Here is a 17,301-nt window from a genome sequence, read left to right as displayed (position 1 = left end):
TTTTGTTTTTTAGATTCCACATATGGTATTTTTCTTTCTCTTTCTCGCTTACTTCACTTAGAATGACATTCTCCAGGAGCATCCATGTTGCTGCAAATGGCGTTCTCACACCAGTCAGAATGGCCGTCATTCAGAAATCCACAAATGACAAATGCTGGAGAGGCTGTGGAGAAAGGGGAACCCTCCTACACCGCTGATGGAAATGCAGTTTGGTGCAGCCACTATGGAAAACAGTGTGGAGTTTCCTCAAAAGACTAGGAATAGACTTACCGTATGACCCAGGAATCCCACTCCTGGGCTTATATCCAGAAGGAACCCTACTTCAGGAAGACACCTGCACCCCAATGTTCATAGCAGCACTATTTACAATAGCCAAAAGATGGAAACAGCCTAAATGTCCATCAACAGGTGACTGGATAAAGAAGATGTGGTATATTTATACAATGGAATACTACTCAGCCATAAAAAACTGACAACATAACATGATAAGAACTTAATGACACATCTCAACATACACACCAAAATAAACTGCCAATTAGTAAAAATGTTTAGGCTTTTCAATGAAACCATTAAATAATTTAGAAGGAAATATGGATGAGTGGCATTATTTACAAGTGTTAGAAGATTTTCCAAGCGTAAACAGTAGAAGTTATAAAATAAAACATCAATACCTCTGGCCACATAAAATTGGGACCAAACACTTCAGTGTAAATGCAAACATAGAAAAGGCATTCACATACACACTTAATAAAACATTCTTACTTGGTTTACAATAAAGGAAATAACTTTTTTTTAATGACCAAACGATACCCTCAGTTCACAAATTAACCATTGGTACCAGAAGCTTTCTATTCTTACTTGATAGGAATAGTGGTTCCACTTCATTGTGTTGAAGACATTTGCTCTTTGGTTCTGTGAGAATTTAACCCACTGGGATCTTGATATTCTCACTATTTTACAGGACATCGAATGTACCCGTTAGGTGGGGGATCCCACGCTGATGCTATTAGTTGCATAGAAAATAGGAAATAGTTAGAAAGTCCTGGGAAAAAATTATTTTGCCACTTATAATTTATGTCAGTCCTCTTAAAAACAAATCAGCATTATCCATTTAAAGAAATATTTCCCCCAAAGTTAAGCACAAATTCAAAATGTCACCTTGGCATCACATGTAATTTAGAACAGACTATATTAACAGTGTTTTCTAACACCGACCAACAGCTTTGGTGGACAAATGAAATTTGTGATTTGGGGTATTGAGACGCATAGTAACAGCTCAATTTTAGAAAAGGTGTTTTCTCTGTTTTGTTTATAAAACCTAATCGACACAGACATTCTTTTTACCTTCTTTGAACTGTTCTAACAATTTTCTTCAAATTTTATATGAGAGGATTGGAGGAGATCTTATGACACTAAGAAGCAGCATGAACTTCAGAATCTTAACATCGAACAAGGACCAAAAAGCACACAGAATATGCGGAGCACAGGTAAGCACTTGCCCACCTGTCAACTTCCCAAACAGAAGGGAAAAAATCACATGAGGTTTTGATGAGTTTGGAAGTCAGCTTTCTTTTGTGCTGTCACAGTAGAAAACATTATCTTTCACCCAAATTTAAAATAAACAATGACGGACATCGTGGCACAGTTGACACTGACATGAGACTCTGCCCGGCGGTGCTGGGCTCCATCTCCCCAGGAACATGCTGCACCAGGCCCTGCTCGCTTGATTCAAAATTCCTACCATCATTCAGTCACTTCAGATTTGTGGTTATGGTTGGTTTGGGTTTCTTTTTCGATAATGATTATTTCCAAATACTATAAAAACAGAACCTCTCTTTTGTTCTTCCAGGAAATCCTTTAGCAAACATCTGCTCCAATCCTCTACATTTTCCTCTTCTTTCTCCATCTTTGCCCATCTCTGCCTCTTTCATAACCTTCAGAATTTCTACATGAGTTATTCAGGCATTACTGACATCTCAAGGTTACCAACTGCTCTTTAACAGGCCTCAGGACTGGGAATGGGGGCAATGGGTTGATCAAAGATAAAATACATCTTGTGTGAAATCAGTCCAGGATACCTGAAAGAATTTCACATGTTGTAGGTCTTAAATTTATCATTTTAGCCACTTAATAAATCCTTCAGTGTAAAACATGCCGTTGGCCTGGCACGCAATCCTACTTGGCATATCATCTCCTCAGAAGGATAATACTAGAAGGCTAATATCCTTCTAAGAAGGGCAACACTAGAAGAACGATGGGAAAATCACTACAAACAACCCCTCCTGGGGTCTGCGGGTCTCCAGTCTCCCTTCATGCACGTGGCCAGGCATCCAGCAGAGGGCTCTCAACAAGCAGTGCCCTCCTGCTGAGTATCAGGGGGTCAAGTCCTGCTAACAGGCCTTCTGTTGCCAGCATCCCTCAAGCACGCCGAGCAGATTCGGCCTCACACAGCAGCACTGGCTCTTCCTTCTCCGGGGAATGCTTTGCTGCCTGATCTTTGGACGGCTGGCCTGTGTCATTCAGATTTCAGTGTGTTAGCTCTTCAACCTCAAGTAGCTATTAGTTCCACTCTGTCAATGACCTCTCTTTGAATTCTTTGCCAGACATATCTCTATCTGACATTTTTCTTATTGCCCGATGTACTGACTGATACATTAACCATCTCTTCCTAGTCCTACCATAGCGTAAGCAACATGAGGGAAGGGAACTCTTTCTTTTGTATTCCCAGTGCCTGGCATACAGCAGGTACTCAATAAATATGTGTACAATGAAGGTCTGAATGAATGAATGAATGAATGAATGAATGAAAAAAGACCACCACCCTACCTACTTCACAATTCTGGCTCTATTTGGCCAAATGAATGACCCACGAATGACAGTCTCAAAGTTACTAGCCTCTGACTACAGGCTAAGTGAATAGGATGACCCTCCATACCTCCAAACCACTTTGAAAAGTGTATACAGTAGATTCCAGAGCCACACAGGGGTAAATCCACATAGAACAGAGTTGGCCCTCTGCATCCACAGTTCCTCTGCATCCCTGAACTCAGCCAACCACACTGTGGAGTACTGTAGATTTAATATTGATGAATATCTGCATATGAATGGACCCATGCAGCTCCAACCCTTGTTGTTTAAGGGTCAACTGTATTATAGATCAGTTGACAAGGTGATCAAGCCCCCTTTCCTCTATGAAAGCATCCTGGAAAACTCAAGGCCTCACTGGTTACTCACTGATTACCCCCCTTACTCACAATCAGCCCTTGTCCAGGTCAGCCACTCAGGGAGAGCTGCCTGCCACTCATCCCCTTGGATCCAATGCCTTACAGCTCTGTCTGGTCCAACTTGACTCCCCAGATTCTAACCTCTGGTGTCTCCTTACCCACAAGGCCACATGGTGCTCCCTTACTATTTTATCAGAACCCCCACAGAGACCTCTGGCAGGCTGGTCTACTGAAGCATCTTGGCCCCATCCCTGGTCTTACTCCATCACATCCTATTGCTTCCAACAACCTAAGAATGCTGCCAAGAAACGCTGTCCCATAGTGTTCTGAGCATGGACCCCAGAGCCACACCACCTGCGGGCAACCAAAGGGAAGCTATTTAACCTCGTGATGCCCCAGTTTACTCACCTGTAAAATGGAAATGATAACAGTATGCCTACCTCCCAGGGCTTTGTGAGAACTAAATGAACACATTTAAACAGTGGTAGTTATCATTAGTACATAGAATTTAGTTTAGGATAAACAAGTCTCTATACACTGAGGGAAACCGGAAGAAAAGCTCACATTAAAATAATGTCTTTACTAAGTTTTCTAATTCTTAACTTTGGGAAAGCTAGCAAAACCACTAACAGGTTGCCTCTAGTGACATTTAACTCATTCACTGGGAAAATAAAAAGTCAAAAGGTTTAGGAGTTTGAAAAGTGTTGATTCAATTTATACTTTATACTGAGCAAGGATTTTCCTATCACTTTCTATGAACTATTCTAATCCTCATGAGTTTGACGGACAGCAAGTATCCCAGACTCTGCAGACGGATCAATTCGGTCACACAGAGGTCTTGCTAGAGGCCCCTAATGGCAGTGCAAGACTGAGAGTGGGAATTCAGGTGGCTGGCTTTGGGAGTTTTTGAGGAAATCAAGTTTACATTACTATTAGTCACAAGGCCTCACAACTTTTCATTTTCTCCTAAGTATGGACACTAAGAGCATGGACTCAGGGGCCAGACAGGGAGTTGAAATCCCAGCCCTGCCACTCACTTGCTACGTGATCCTAGCAAGTTAGTTAACTTTCCTATGCCTGAGTTACCTCATTTGTAACAACACAAGGACAATCACCACACTGACTGTGACCAGGAAAGGAGATATTAGATGTAAGGTGCTTAGGACACCGCCTGCCACATAGTGAGCACTCAACTGATGTTAACTGTTGTTATTAGCCAGTTGTAGATACAGAGCATCTGGTATCTGCAAACAGTATCAGCCTCTGCAGAAGGCAGGGCAGAGGAATCACTGGTGTGGCATTTCTAAGGGGCCAGAAGGGCCTCCCCATAAACACACTTCTCTCCTAACCCCCAACTACCTGCAATGTTAAACGCACTGAGAAGGTCCCCACCACATGGCACCGTGTGCGTTTGTGTACACACTTTCTCCACTGTGCAGAGACTTCCTTGAGAGCAAAGGCCTGACATCCTCCACCTCCTCAGCACTGGACCTGACCCTGGCTCTAAGAGATGCTCCATGAATGTGGAATGAATCAGTGGACACTCATTTTAAGTGGCTTTAAATTTCAGGTCTCTTCTGAAAATACACATCCCTTAATGAACTGAATGAACAGAACTCCTCAACAAACATCTTCACGATGATTACTGAGCACTGAGCTGAGGGAGGACAGTGACAGCTTCCCACTGCTTGCAGCTCTGGCACATTCAGCCCCGTGTAGTCCCACAATCACAGAGGCAAAAATCTGTCCATTTTGAAATATGGTCTAGAGTCAATTCTGGCTGGAAAAAACAAAACAAATTTATTTTTACAAATAAAAGTATGTTTCCAAAGTGCTTACCTTGCCTCATAAACGAAAGGGCTTTTTCTCTTAAATCTGGTCAGTTGTTTCTCTTTAGTCAGGCAATCCAAAACACAAATATTTGGAAAAAATTTATTATGTTCTGTTCAGCACAGCAATAAGGCATCCAAATTAGTGAGGCTAAGCCATAGATGGAAGAACCAAGAATATCTCCTGAAAGCACAAGATATTTAATATGTTCAGCAAATCCTCAAATAGCTGTACCTACTCATGGCAAAGAGACTCCCTGTGAGAGCAGAAGGCACCTGACACAGAAGCAGTATCGTTATTCCACTGCCTGGAGCAGAGTAGAAACTGTATATCAAGCTTTTAGGAAAACTGGCCAAATGAGTGATAATACAGTGGTACTGAACTTGCAGGTTATGTGACAAATTAGTAGACTTTTGGTTCAAAGTCATGGCATATCTAAGCAAAAAGGAAGTTTAAAAAAATTCTTGGACAAAAATGTCAGGAATCAATCATCAGGAAATCATCATTCTTATATAGGAAAAAAAGATTTTATTATTAATATTCTTCACAGAAATAGAATTTTATTCTGATTTCCTTACTAATACACTACAAGTTCTTGAGAAATTATGTTTCTAAGAGCAGGGGTTGTGGTATGTTTCAATGTGCTCTATTCAGCAACAACAAAGTAGTTTCAAGCATTTCAGAGAATCTCAGGATCAAAAAGGATCAGAAATATCCTTCAAAGTTAGTTATGTAAAATTATACAAAACACACACTTTACCCACATTCTAACACCGTAACTCAGGAAAATACATAACAGTTTACACATATAGAGGCTGAGTTCTAATTCTGACCCCACTATGGTTGAACTGCATAGAATATCCATCATGTGGCTTATTTTAGAAATTTACACCCTTCCAAGTCCAGATACCTCGTGAAAATCTGCTTCTTAAAAAAACTGAATCCACAGAAGAGAGGAAGAGCTTCATGTGAGTAGGCTGCAGCCGTGCGAGCGTACGATGTCTTAAACTTTAGATGTTAGTGCAGAGAGGTAAACACCGCTGCAGGCTATGCTGTTAACTATTATTACCACTGCAGCTTATGTTTTTAATATTCAAAGTGAATACAGACTCTCAAAAATTTCAAACAGGCAATAACCTAACATTCACACATCTGCAGTACCAAATAGGTTTTTTAAAAATAAATAACCGTATAAAAGTAAAGCTTTAAAATCCATTACTGAAATAAAGCTTTATAATGAAACCTCAGAGCACTTCAATAACCATAGGCGGACTCTTTCCAATGTGAAGAGCAGTGGTGTCATTTAAAATTCCAGGCTTCTTCCCTCCTATGTGCATGTATGCGTGTGTTATGTGTGTATGTATGTGTGTGTGTTATGTGTTTATGTATGTGTGTATTTGTGTATGTCTGTTATGTGTGTATGTATATGTGTAGCTGTGTGTGTGTGTGCACATCAACCACAGGTGTGTTTGCTGCATCACTCAGCATCTCAAAACTATGGGAGGTGCTTAGGCATCTCTGAGCATCCCTGAGAAGAGAGATTATTTAATTCTTTTTAAGAATTTTATCTAAAGCTCCCCAAAAAATCCTCGCTAGAGGCACTGGTTATTGGGGGTTATGATAAAAAGTATTACATCTACAAATGACATTCAAAAGAACATCTGAAAAAGTGCCCCCGGTCCTGACACCTCACAGACCTAACAAACTATTTAGATGTCTTTAATCTACACACGGCCTTCAGGTATGTGTACAGCACAACTCTATAAATAAACCACTTGTGTGGAAGCTCTGTTGAACACTTGAAAGTACTTTTAGGTTGGCTATCAAAAGGTAGCTAGGAGAGGGGGACCATGCTAGTGGGCAGCTCCTGCCATGAAGGTTACTTGTGTTCTGCATAGAGAACTGCTCAGGCAGCAGTGCTCAGCATTTGGTGATCAGAAGCACTCATGGAAACTTTTCAAAATATGCAAGCGCAGCCACAGTCCCAGAGACTCTGACTGAGGAGACTGACAATAGAACCCAGAGATTCGTGTGTTTGCAAAGCCCCACAGATGGTGCTGACATTCACCAGTGGTCAAGAAGCTCTGCCCTTAGAATAACCCCTCCCTCCAGCCACAGGCTAGTCTGGCCTGGCTGCTCAAAGAGTGGTTTGCATGCCAGAGGCATCTGCAGCACCTGGGAGCTTGTGAGAAGTGCATAATCTGAGGCCCCACCCCAGGCCTCCTAAACCAGGATCTGCCTTCACCCAAGCTCCCCAGGTGCTTCACGCACACACTGATGATTGACAAGAACTAGTCCAGGACACACATCTTGCGGCCTTGCTACTGTCATAAGCACTGGGTACCTACTAAAACCTTTTTGTAATTTTTTCTCATTAGGACTAACTAAGAAAATATACCTATATACTGATGAAAAAATTAATTATTATATACAAATAAATCAGTAATGATGGTGATACACTGTATTCTTACCAATCGCAGTGATCTGAACTCTTTCACTACCGCTCACTGTATCAGGAGGGAAGGAGAAACTCAGAGTTTTCAGGGAAGTCTGTTGCCTGCTGTCCATCAAGTCTAGTAAGATGGATTGTGAATAGGATTTTTCTATTCCTTCAGCCTGTTGATAAAAGGAACACAATTAACATGGTCTCTACTCATCTGTTTACAGAGAACTATATGCAGATAGTAAATCTGGCCTGTGCGTAGTTAGATAAGTACCCACCATGTCTTGATTCTTGCTTCAAATCTGTCGATAAATGTTTACGTTCCAGTTAAATTCAACAAAACATTTCATGGAATGGCAATGGAAAAGACAAAGGAGAAGACGAAAAGGTGGTGAGAAATCCTCTTAGATGGGTCCTATTATCATCAAAAGAGGCAGGTCAAATACCTTGTCCAAAGACACCCTTGACAGAGAAAGGATGCAAACCCAGGGCTGTCTCACTCCAGAACACAAGCGCTTATCCCCTATTTTGAACCATCTGTTTGCATATTCTCTTCTCTGAAAAAAATCTACAAAATCTCTTCTACCCGTACTGAGGAATCCCAAAATTAAAAATCTACATACCAACTTGGCATGATTTAATAGGATCCCAACGCCACACAGTTTGTGAATGTAACTGACTTACTTTCTAGTCACCCTATAAATTTAAAGGAGACATTGGCAATTACTTATAAAACATACATGGGATATAGTTTTCCATTCAGATGGAAAACTGCCAGGCATTGCCAGGAGGGTAAAGAGATTGCCAATAGATTTAATCAAGAGAAAAACCACCTTCTCTTTCCTTTTCAGTTATGAATTTCCATTCCATTTATTGAGACTTCAAATCCTTACCTTCACTAAAAGCCTTTGGGTGACGGCATCAGAAGCAGCAGGTGAGACAGCCGTGACCGTGACAGGAATTTCTCCCAGGTGTGCTGGTGTAACTGGGAAAAGATTTGCCCCATCCTCACTGGGAACCAGGACAGTCTGCTAGGTTCCTGGGGCAGTGATTTCATTTGAAGCCATCAGAGTATCAAAATCATCACTTTTCTCAATGATCACCTTAACCTGGAAGAAAAAAATCATCAAAAGTTTGGCATAATAAATGTTCCTCAGGAAAATGTTGTTTTAAGTGGGGTTCAATCTGTGAGGCTCAAGCTTAGAGAAAGATGAGACAGAAAGGTTCAGCCGAGGAGAAGGTGAAAGGGTATCAGAAAAAAGCCTCATTTCTTTCCTATGCTTTTCCACTCTACCTTAAGCCACGTGGGGAAAGGGCATTCCTCAGCTCCATTTCTAACGTTAAACTCCTATGAACATTAAATTCTCTTATTTTCCAAAGCCTGTGAGTGGTAAGGGTGTGCCCAGAAAGGTTATTTCATGTCATGGTATTGCCACCAGCCTGACTCAACTGTGTCATCCTGGGACACTGGTCCCATTAGAAAAGCCTGACTCCAACAGAATGAAGTGTTATTACCCTCATTCAAAGTCTCTGCTAATGTTATTTCAAGAAAAGTATGACTCAGACATTAGTCCTGAAAGCGTACGTTGGTTGTAAATTTTTGTAAAGTGTGTCAAAGTTGCCAGGCTCATGAAGAATAGCATTTCTCTGGGTCTAAGATTTTATTAATTGTTTTCCCACTTATTATCTCATCTGTTTCTCAAAAGAGTGCCTGTAGGAACACCGATGTGTAAAACTGGGATTAAGTTACCTGCTTGTAAGTGGAGGAGCTGGACGTTGACTCCAGATCTTTTGCTCTCTACACTATAACGTGTTGAGACGATTAAGAAGCGAAATTAGAAAACTGGAAGCAATTTACTCTGCAGACATAGTACTTATGAAGATTACGGCATTATCAGGTCATAAGGTTAATGACACATCCCAACTTGCTCTGGGGGAAGAATCATTTTGCTAACACTATTACTATTCAGCACAACGCAAACAGAGAGCCTGATCCTGCCTTCCAGGGAACTGAGTGGCTAAGGAGACACCAGATCCATGATTCAAAACACAAAACCTGCAAAGGGGAACGCGCTGTACAAACACGGGGACAACAACCATAACTGAACGGGTGATTTCAAGACCTTAGTTTCAAACCAGGTGTCAAAAGGAATAAATTTTTGCCAATCACAGTGGGCACAGAATGGCGGTGAGAAGAGGCAACACACTTTGAATGTGGGAGAAGACGAGGGAAAGACTGCAGGGAGGCAGGAAAGAAAAAGATGTGCCACAGAAACAGCAAGGAAGTGGTGTGGCTAAAGCAGAGAAGCTGTGCGGGAAACTAAGGTGAGGATGCTCAGATGGGGTGATGACGCCCTTCGACATGAACAAGAAGGAATTACCGGCAATGTACAGCTGTTTTCAATCTCCCAGCAATGGATAAAGTGCTTAGATGCCCAAACACACATAACTTAATCCCTGCGGGGTTTCTTCATTGTTTTCTGAAATGGAATTGATGAAAAAAAACCTTTAATATGTTACCTCAGTGGTATCTTTTAAATAATTGAATATGGTTACTTCCAAAGCAAATTCTTCACCTCTGATGACAGAGTAGGGAATATTCAAAAAGATGAAAAACAGCTGGAAGGCTTGTAGCTGGAAAGAACACAATAAATACATATTTTATTCAAGTCCAAGTGCTTCCTATTTTACACAATTAAGAGCAAATCTCACAAAACCTGTGAGGCTTATGACTTCATATAGAAATGTCCATTTGTCTACCAACAGAAAGCAAACAGCAGCTTATCCCAAGTGAATAGGGATAAACTGATTTGACCTATGTTATTTAAACAGAAATCACTATATCTTAAGTGCCTGCTAGGGACCAGGGACTTTACACAGATTTTCTCATTTAGTCATTACACCTATAGAAGCAGGTGTTATGCTTAGATTTTACAGAAATCTGAAGTTCAGATACCTCTGGAACTCATACAAGGTCATGCTGCTGGCAAGAGGGGGAGCCAGAATGGGACCCCAGCATGTCTGAGGCTGAAGTCCAGCTACTCCTCCACTATGCCATGCTGATGCCACCAATCTTGTTAAGCCTTGGCCACACCGAACAGCACTTGGCTGAGACTCATGTGGAACAGCTAAATGATGTTTTGCCTGCCACCCTGCAACATACACAGACATGTGCTTCCTCGTTGGTCACCCAAACAGGTGCTGGTGTTGGATGACAGTGTTGGCCAGGTCCTGCAGGGAAATCTGAACCCCTCCCCTGCCTCTGAGGATAAACCTGGATTTGTGCAGGCCAACGGTTCTCACTGGCAGTGGAATTTCCCTCTTGAAGGTTTATCTGGACATTTGTGGGAGTGTTGTAGATTTCACAGTAGGATACTGTTGGTGATTTGTGGGTGAGGATCTGCATGCTTAGGACAGTTCCAGATAATGAAGAACTGTCCCGTGTTCCTCATGATTCTTTTTATTTAATTGAAGTACAGTCAGTTGACAATGTGTCAATTTCTGGTGTACAGCATAATAGTTCATACATATACATACGTAGATTCGTTTTCATATTCTTTTTCACTATAGGTGACTACAAGATACTGAATATAGTTCCCTGTGCTGTACAGTATAAACTTGTTGTTTATCTATTTTATATATAATACTTAGTATCTGCAAATCTTGAACTCCCAATTTATCCCTCCCTACTCCCTTTCCCCCGGTAACCATAAGTTTGTTTTCTAAGTCTGTGAATCCCTTTCTATTTTATAAATAAGTTCATTTGTCTTTATCTCAGATTCCACATATAAGTGATATTATATGGTATTTTTCTTTCTCTTTCTGGCTTACTTCACTTAGAATGACAGTCTCCAGGTCCATCCATGTTGCTGCAACAAGCATTATTTTATCCTTTTTTATGGCTGAGTAGTATTCCAGTGTATAAATATACCAAAACTTCTTTACCCAGTCATCTGTTGATGGAAATTTAGGTTGTTTCCATGTCTTGGCTACTGTAAATCATGCTGCTATGAACACTGGGATCCATTTATTTTTTTGAATTAAAGTCCCCTCTGGATATATGCCCATGATGTCCCTCATGATTCTTGAATGTCCGTTCAGTCATTCATGTTAAATACCTGCTCAGAATGACCAGGGCTTATAACCTAATTCCAATTTACACATAAACCCAAAGCATTTGTCAATACACACTGACTTTTTCATGAATACAACTATTTTCTAAATTGAGAGACTACACTTTGTTTTGTTTGTAAGTTACCAAAAGTTGTTCACAGTTTCAAATTTTACATCACCACAGGCAGCACCACTCAAGGTGTTTGAGTTGCTAAAACAATATGTGTATATTGAACTGCATTTGCAGCTGTTACATACAAGGTGATTCTATGCATGGAGTAAATATTTAAATATTACTATGCCTTCTGGTGAAACTATGCCTGGTCATTTACATACTGAAATGTGTATTGTCTTATTATACATTCCTTTTAGTTTTCCTTAGTATTTTACTTAGGGCATTTGATTTTTTTTTTACATTGAGTACATAGGTATATTGTATTTTCTGTATTTTTTTACATTGAGTATATAGGCATATTGTATTTTCTGACTATATAGGTATATTGTATTGTATTGTATTTCATTTTGGACAGTAGAGAGGCAAAACAAAATATCTGTTACAAAAAGCCAGATTCAGGTATGACTGAGGTGAAAGCTATTGGTCTAAGACCAATCATGGTCATTACTTTCCTCTTGTCAGTAACCAGTTTAGGAAGCAACAAGGGATGGAATTTGACCAAAGAGATGTGAAGGTATGTTTGCAAGGGGACATTTTAAGAAGTTCAGCTCATCCTTAAAGAGGGACATGGAAATATTCTCTACCTTCTGGCCTTTGGAAGTGGCTGGACTCAGTAATAATAAACTTTCTATCCAAATCCTAATACACATCTAGCACATTTAGCAGTTTAATACAGCTCAAATTCTAAAAGGTCAAACAGATGAAAAACAAAAAGAAAATGCCAAGGCATCTCTAAATTGTGACCAACATCATAAGCAACCATTTTTTTTAAATCCTTTGAGGAGTAGACACTTGTCTCGCTTCGTGGCACCATAACATTTAAAAGCAGCCCTTCAATAGACTACCTCCACTGGAGCAGTTGTCAGTCCAAGACCTAAATCCTCAGAGATCACAAACGCAGTTGCAACCCAAGAAGTGATAGAATCAGGTACAGTAACTTCAAATTCTTGATAAATCCTGGAAATGGAGTCAAGATAAACATAAAAACCACAAAATCAAGAACTGACATTTCAAAATAAGTCAACATAATCTAAATCATTTTTTTGGAAGAATTTTAATTTTCCAAATCATTTACATTTCTAAACTTTTTAAAGATTAAATATAAAACAGTAGATCTCAAGTTCTCAAGGAACAGGTTATAACACTGCTTATTGATCCATATTCCAATAAAATCTCTCTATAATGTTTGTATCTTCAGAACAAATACCATTTCATAAACTTTGTATAGATAACAAATATATTTTTTTCCAAATTGAACTCCCATTTGTTTCTCTCAATAAGCATTGAAGTCTCCCTCTGTATCCCAGTCAGCACTGTTATTTGGTTTTTTGACTTGTGTCTTACTTCTAGTTTCCATAAGTGGCTGACTATAAACAGAATGTGTAGACATCATGATGTACTGGCTTATGTATCACACCAGGCAGCACAGGGTTTGTCAGCTAAGCTGAATTCCTTCCAGCGTCCACATCCCTTCTTCCTGTGGCTCACGGGGATGTTTTATGAGGAGCCACAAGGCAGAGGAAGTAAGCATGGGTGCTTCCCACCTGAAAGCAATAAAAGTACTTTTAGTAACCTTTCCCCAGTGAGAACCATGAGACTTCAGGGAAGTTAAAATCACCCTTCATTAGAAAAAGGCCTATCTTTCCCTTGATAATACTCTCATTGCTACAATTTCCATGCAGCTTTATTAAATGCTATATTTAGATACAACAGACATCATTTAAAAAAAACAAAAACCTCTTGGTCTACTTAGATCTTAGTCATCCTATGTTTGTACTTAAATATTAGAAAGAGGGCAATACTCCTTAAAACTAAGATCAAACAAAATATATATGGGCAAAGAACTCTGTAAATTTTTACCCCATGTTGGTGTCTAGCCAAATCCAGGTCTCTGGAAAATGCTTTCTGACACGTGGACTGCTACCTGAAGAAGAGTCATGAAAATTGACCAAATATCCTTCCTGTTTCTCCAAAAACTGGACCGGATCTATACCATCATCTAAAAATAAACATTGACAAGTGTTAGGAAAAAGTCCAAGTGGAGAATGATCGTAAGCTCAGTCCACAGAATCACAGCATGTCTCAGCTGACGGGGCCTTTAGAGTTTGTCTCGTCCAATCCTCTCATTTTACTCACTTTACAGACCCAGAGAAGTCATGTGATTTATCCCAGCCCATGTGGCCACTTATGGCAGAGTCAGAGCCAAAAATAAAAATAAAAACTGCTCGATGCCCCTACATCCAATACCTAAAAAATGACCTACAGTTCAGTTGCTAAATAATAAGTTAAATCTCATTTTTAAAGCTGCCTCCAATTTTTCTATTCTCCTCTTTCTAGATTCTTCATGCTGATCACCTCTGGCTACACCAGCCATAAGTTGCTCCAATCATCCAGTTTATTAGCTTCTTTCTTATATATAAGAAAAAGACATATTGACATACAGACACTGGATCACCTATTTCTAGTCTTTCAACTTTTCTCTGATTCTAAAATTATTTCCAAATAAAATTTAAAAAATTATACTGTAGAAGGTACCAAAGATACAAAGATGAATGCACTGTGCTCCACCTACTGTCCATGGAGAGACAGACAAATGCATTATACTAGTGCTAACACACAGGCTAAACGTCTACCATGCAGCAAACAGCTAATTTTACGCAGAATCTGAATGATGCAAAGAGCATGGCTGGGGAAACATCCATTTTGCATTTTTTTTTGCATTCTATTTTCCTTACATCTCCAGATAAAGAGTATCCCATACAAGAGGGAATACAAGTAAGCTAAGTACAAAGGCATGTCCAGGTAAGAGTGACATAAAATGAGAAGATTAAGAATGGTGGGTCCAGATTTTAAATTATCAAATATCCCATGCTGAAGGATCTGGGCTTGCTCCTTTAAGCGATGATGACCTATTGAAGGTTTTAAAATAAATTAGATGCATGATCTAACCCACGTTCTGTAATGATAGCTCTGGCTCAGTGTGAACAGTGAGTTAAAGCTGGGGGAAATGGAGGCAGGAGTAGTCAGGAGGCTGCTGCAGTGTCCAAGGAGACGCGCTGGTAAGGGGCTGAAGCCAAGCAGAGGAGAGGAAGGACAGTATTGAGAGACAACACTGCTCTGCCACTTGGTTGGAAGACCTCTGTGTGGGCCCACGGCACAGTGTACTTCCACACACTCTTCTAATTGTGTGTTGGTTTGCCCCACTAGACCAAGCTGGAATCCCCAATGCCTTCTAATGTTAGGTATGCAATTAAAATCATCACCTACTGAATAATGAATGAAAAAACTGGATCTGAGGGATAAAATAACAGGTAACTGCAGACTTTTAAGTGTCCAACATGCTGGGCATTTTACACGCTTTTGGATTTAACCTCATAACAAGCGTGTAACACAGGTTAATATTATTAATCCTACACATCAGGGGGATACCTGAGGTTTAGAGAGCTTAATGGATTTTCTCAGGGTCATAAAACCAGAATTCAAAGCTAGAAGTATTTACATTGATGAAGGAAATTAAAGAAGACTTTAAAAAATGGAAAGATATCCCATGCTCTTGGATTTGAAGAATCAATATTGTTAAAATGGTCACACTGCCCAAGGCAATCTACAGATTTAATGAAATCCCTATCAAATTACCCAGGGCATACTTCACAGAACTAGAACAAATCATAATAAAATTTATATGGAACCATCAAAAGACCTAGAATTGCCAAAGCATTACTGAAGAGAAAGAAAGGCTGGAGGAATAACTCTCCCAGACTTCAAGCAATACTATAGAGCTACAGTCATCAAGACAGCATGGTACTGGTACAAAAACAGACATATAGACCAATGGAACAGAATAGAGAGCCCAGAAATGAACCCACAAACTTTTGGTCAACTAAGCTTTGACAAAGGAGGCAAGAATATACAGTTCTAGAGCCTTTCAAGATGATATTCATATAATTTTACCTAAAAGAAAAGAGAACAACTTCTAGAATTAACCTTTCTCATTGATACATTTCCTTCAGTCAAAACTTTGCATGACTTCTTCCTAAAAGCACATTTACTATTGTTAGCTGGGTGGTCATCTCCACTTACCAATCTAGGGAACTAGGATGTACAAATGTGACCCCGTCCAGGAGGAACTCAGTGTGTGTTGTGTCTAATTCGAAAATAACAGCACAGTTTGTAATACAAATTGGAGGCAAAGGATCTTCCAATAGGTCCAAAAATACAACCATGTCAAGAAATAACAGGCAGCACATGGAAAGCATTCATTACAAAGATCTAGACAGGAGCCAAAAACACTCTACGTCATGGCCCAGATGTACTTCCAAGTACAGTAAACTGCACATACTGTAGGATCCAAGAACAGAAAGTGAAAATCACAGCATCCATGTTCAACCAGGAAGTACTCACACCTGCATAAGTAACTTTAATACCTGAGATGAAAGACCTAAAGACTTTAAGTCACATTGCCAGGTTTGACTTACAAACACCATCAATGTCACCCTTTGCAAGGTTTGCATCTGTCAATATCCAGAGGCTACACTCCTAGAAAGAATAATTTTAATTTTCTTTTAAAATAAAAGTTTAAATGTTCTCTAAATTATCATAGTCACCCATATTCTTAACTCACTCTTGTTCACTTGTTTTTGTGCAAAATGTGAAAGTATTTCCCCCCTTTTTTTTTAACTATTGCTCAGTTTTGAGAGTTTAGGCACACATATGAGCATACATTCTCTCATACCCAGACACACATACACATATGCACACACACACACACACACACTCTCTCTCTCTCTCACACAAGCAGAAACAGCCATTTCAAAGTCAACAAAAGTGGTATTAAAAAAAGAAATTATTCATTCAATGACAATTCCATTATTTCTCTAACAGTGAATTTTTCATTTGCTTTTAAAACCAGAAGGGTGATTATCTTTCCACCTCAAATTACACTTACATAACACACTGCACTTCAGCAATATATGTAATAAAGAGTTAACATACCATAACTGAAATCATTAATTCTGAAACTGTCGGCAACAATAAAAATATATTAGTATCTTTTTAAGTGATATAGCAAACTAAACATACCTGAAAGACTGCAAAAGAATTCATAAACATCCCTAAATAGTAGTCTGTGTTATAAAGTTCGAATTCATGGGCCACCTAAGGAGAAGACAAAATACATGGAATGAATGGACTCATATAAACATGTTTTGTCTCTGCAACATTTCTTACATGTAACTTAGATAAGAGACAGCCCACATGCTTATCAAACTTGAAAATGAAACAAATGGAGGAATAATGCCATGTTTATAATTCAATCAGCCAAAATTACACTTATTTAAACTTAATTTTATTCTATTCAGTAATCCAGAGTTCCTAAGAAGTGTGAGATTGAGTTTTGCTCAGGGGGAAACTTATATGTCACTATCTGGCAAGACCAACACGTAGAGATCAGCATTAAAAATGACTCATACTTTGGGAAAAGATAAATGGGTTAAATTTGATGGTTAATAAAAATTCTG

General features: G+C 39.5%; 1 protein-coding gene across 1 annotated transcript in view; it reads right to left on the bottom strand.

Moving 5' to 3' along the window:
- The window catches only part of LOC105103874 (CD109 antigen-like), a gene marked incomplete at its 5' end in the record, with an annotated part of 39,386 nt that overhangs the window by 9,009 nt on the left and 13,076 nt on the right, over window positions 1-17,301 (bottom strand). Inside the window, 11 exon segments of the mRNA XM_064486433.1 lie at window positions 4,311-4,347; window positions 5,064-5,101; window positions 5,103-5,151; window positions 5,154-5,237; window positions 7,526-7,670; window positions 8,391-8,606; window positions 10,018-10,131; window positions 12,631-12,745; window positions 13,643-13,784; window positions 16,261-16,321; window positions 16,865-16,939. Coding sequence (XP_064342503.1) covers window positions 4,311-4,347; window positions 5,064-5,101; window positions 5,103-5,151; window positions 5,154-5,237; window positions 7,526-7,670; window positions 8,391-8,606; window positions 10,018-10,131; window positions 12,631-12,745; window positions 13,643-13,784; window positions 16,261-16,321; window positions 16,865-16,939 — 1,076 coding nt within the window.

Source organism: Camelus dromedarius, chromosome 6 (genome assembly GCF_036321535.1).
Source record: "Camelus dromedarius isolate mCamDro1 chromosome 6, mCamDro1.pat, whole genome shotgun sequence".
NCBI lineage: Eukaryota > Metazoa > Chordata > Mammalia > Artiodactyla > Camelidae > Camelus > Camelus dromedarius.
Note: the sequence above shows the minus strand (reverse complement) of the source record. Positions and strands in the feature narration are given on the sequence as shown.